This window comes from Arachis ipaensis, chromosome B08, assembly GCF_000816755.2.
Source record: "Arachis ipaensis cultivar K30076 chromosome B08, Araip1.1, whole genome shotgun sequence".
In the NCBI taxonomy this organism is placed as follows: Eukaryota; Viridiplantae; Streptophyta; class Magnoliopsida; order Fabales; family Fabaceae; genus Arachis; species Arachis ipaensis.
Genome location: NC_029792.2, coordinates 12,927,382 through 12,930,349, shown reverse-complemented (window position 1 = coordinate 12,930,349; position 2,968 = coordinate 12,927,382). Strand labels below are relative to the sequence as shown.

Here is a 2,968-nt window from a genome sequence, read left to right as displayed (position 1 = left end):
AAGGCCAGTCACCCAGTCCAACACAAACAGAGACCTGAAAACCCCACTCCACCCAACGCCTAATACCATCTCCTTCGTCACTGCAGTTCGTGCACCCTTGAAGCAAGATTGGGATTGGTAGAAAAAGTTTTAACGCGGTCTGTTCTCCATCGCTCTGGTTCTGCAGTCATCTCTGCTCCTCCTTGGTCACATGTAATCTTTCCTCTATACTGGATTCAAGTGCTCCAGTGATCGGCGACGCTTCCTCCACCTCGATTTCAAGAGGTTCACTCTCTGGCGTATGGGTCTTGCCTTCGGCCGACGCCGCCGCTTGTCTTCTGTGGTTCCATGTTGATTCCCTGTTGCTAATTGATCTCCGTCTGCAACGGCTTTAAATCCCTAACGTTTTAAAATTGGCTCAATGTTGTCCTACCGTTTGGGATCTATTAACAGAATTGGCGGTGGGATAAAGTTGAGACGATTTTGAAACGTTAGGAACTTAAATAAGACAAAAATGTCGGGGACAAAAACGATACATAAAAATAAATTTTAATTTTATCTTTCAATAATATCAATTTTTTACGGTATATCGTTATTCAATTATTTTTAACCACATCTAAGTAAATTAAATTTAATCACATTACTTTTATTTTAAATAAATTTATTTTTTTTATAATTTTACTCATCATGAAATTTTTATAAAATGACTAGTACATAAACTTACGAAAAAGAAAAAAATAATACATATACAATAAAGTATAAATTGTACCTTTTGTCTCTAACGTGTCAAAATTCTTTAACGTTTAAGAGTAAAAATTTTTAAAAGTAAAATTATAAAAAAATAATACATATATAAAGTATAAATTATAAAAATCTTCAACATTCTCACTATTTCCTTACACGTGTGAAGATGGAGGTTTTGTGATCCCCATCAACACAAAGTGAGAGTGTTGAATTCAGCACCCGCATGAAGATGGAGGCTCTATTGGTGAAGTCAGCGAAAAAATTGGAGGAATTTAAAATTTAGGTTCTGAAATCAACCTACAAATTATATCATGTGTTAGTTGGTTTATAAACTAACTTTAACTTCCGTCACAATTTTATTAAATTAAAGTCATATATGACATGATAATGAATTATTTTTTGGGCTATGCTACACATCCAAATATTTTTTATTCAAGTTTTATTTAAGTTGGTCCAACGACACCAACAAAAACTACTCTCAAAAAGCGTTATTAATTATATACTCTTTACAGTCTTTTGTATATTTTTTATGGTATTGTTCGGTTGTTCGGTTCCTGAACAGGTTGGGGGTGCTGAATACTCTGAATTGACAGGGGATCTAGATCCGAATCGTTCTCGGGTGATGGGATCTCACGAACTGACGTGGTGGGGAGAGGAGAAGGGCTCGAGGATCTTCCAAACTGGTCGGTGCGACGTGGGGGAAAGCCATCTGCAAAAGAGACTCCGACGCTCAAGTCAGAATCTGTAAAAGGTGGCAGAAAAAATAAGGGATAGGTGTCATACCTCTAGGAGGGGTAGGGCTCTCCCTTTGTATAATCTGTATTGGAGTGGATCTCTCATGGGTAGTCCCACCTTTCAGGAAGTTTCCTTCTCCAGCTGTCAGGTGCCTCGTGGAGGGATATTTGGATCGTTCATCGGTTCGGGTTTTGTCAACCCATCGGATCGACCGGCCGCTCGGACTCGAGCATTGGGCCAGCTGGGCTAGGCCGGAACAGGTATGAAAAATAATTTTTTCATTTTTTATCAATTATTTTTATTGTTAGATATAACAAATGTAGAAGGAAAAAAAAAAAACAAATTCTTAAAAAAATAACGGGAATGGAATAAGCTTCGCTTGGCTACTGAACATGAATCTGTTTGTACATTGTTGATTGTTCCTTCATATGATTAAGCTCTTTATTGTCCTTTTATTCCTTTTAGCTAAGAATACTTAGGATATACTGATATAGCATTCATCTTTATAAAAAAATGTCATTATCAAAGACTATGGCATATATATATTACAATAATAATGCTAGAATCTAAGAGGAAACAAAAGCATTGAATATATGGCATATATACCAAGGACCATTTCTTTATATGATTGAGAATAAGATTATTTTTCATACATAGCACCAGTACTTACAAAAACACACGAGAAGCTTAAATTAAGAGCATGCATATGCATATAATAATAACAATTAACCCTTTATTTTTATTTATAATTATTATTATCACATCATGCATGCATGAACTAGAGTACTTAATTAATTAAGCAAAAGCGACTGGATAAAGAGGATTAATCGCAAGACCACATAAACCCTTGTTAGATTTTATGTCTCTCTTCATCCTCATGTAACCATTTTCGCCCCAATTTTTGCCCCATGAATTTTTTACTATCCAATACTTAGTACCATCTTCGGTTGAACCGTAACCAACTACGGCAACAGCATGGTCGGTCTTAGTTCCACATTTTCCGGCGAAAACCCCGCCGGAGTAGAACTGGAAAGCCTTTTGGCCGGCTTCAATGTCAACTCCGACCGGTTGGTTCGCGACGGCTTTGAGGAGCGCCTTTTCATTGTTTTTAGGAACATTTTCGTAGCCCTTGATAGAGGCTACAGGTTCCTTCTTCTTAGAATTGCAAGTCCTATCAACATGTTTGTAAGGGTATTTTGCTTCACTTGCAATCCCTCCTTTTTTAGCTATGAATTTGAACGCATCTTCCACGAAACCGCCACTACATCCACCAGATTTTCCTCTAACACAATCTACTAGTTCTTGCTCTGAGAGGGATTCTAATTTTCCTGTGCTAATTTGGTGGATACCTTCTACTGTAGCCACGGCTGCAAAAGCCCAACAGCTACCTATAGTGTTGGTTAAAAAAGGAAGAACAAATATCAACGTTACGTTAGCAAATAATTAATTCCATAATGTTAGAGAGTCAAAAAGAAAAATCAGAATTTTTTTTTATTTAATATTTATTAAT

General features: G+C 36.6%; 1 protein-coding gene across 1 annotated transcript in view; it reads right to left on the bottom strand.

Annotated features, from left to right (window-relative positions):
• LOC107611936 (senescence-specific cysteine protease SAG39-like) overlaps positions 2,049-2,968 on the bottom strand; it is a 2,272-nt gene continuing 1,352 nt past the window's right edge. The window contains exon 2 of the mRNA XM_016313799.2: positions 2,049-2,846. Coding sequence (XP_016169285.1) covers positions 2,254-2,846 — 593 coding nt within the window. The 3' untranslated portion in view covers positions 2,049-2,253. The remainder of the gene's footprint in view (positions 2,847-2,968) is intronic.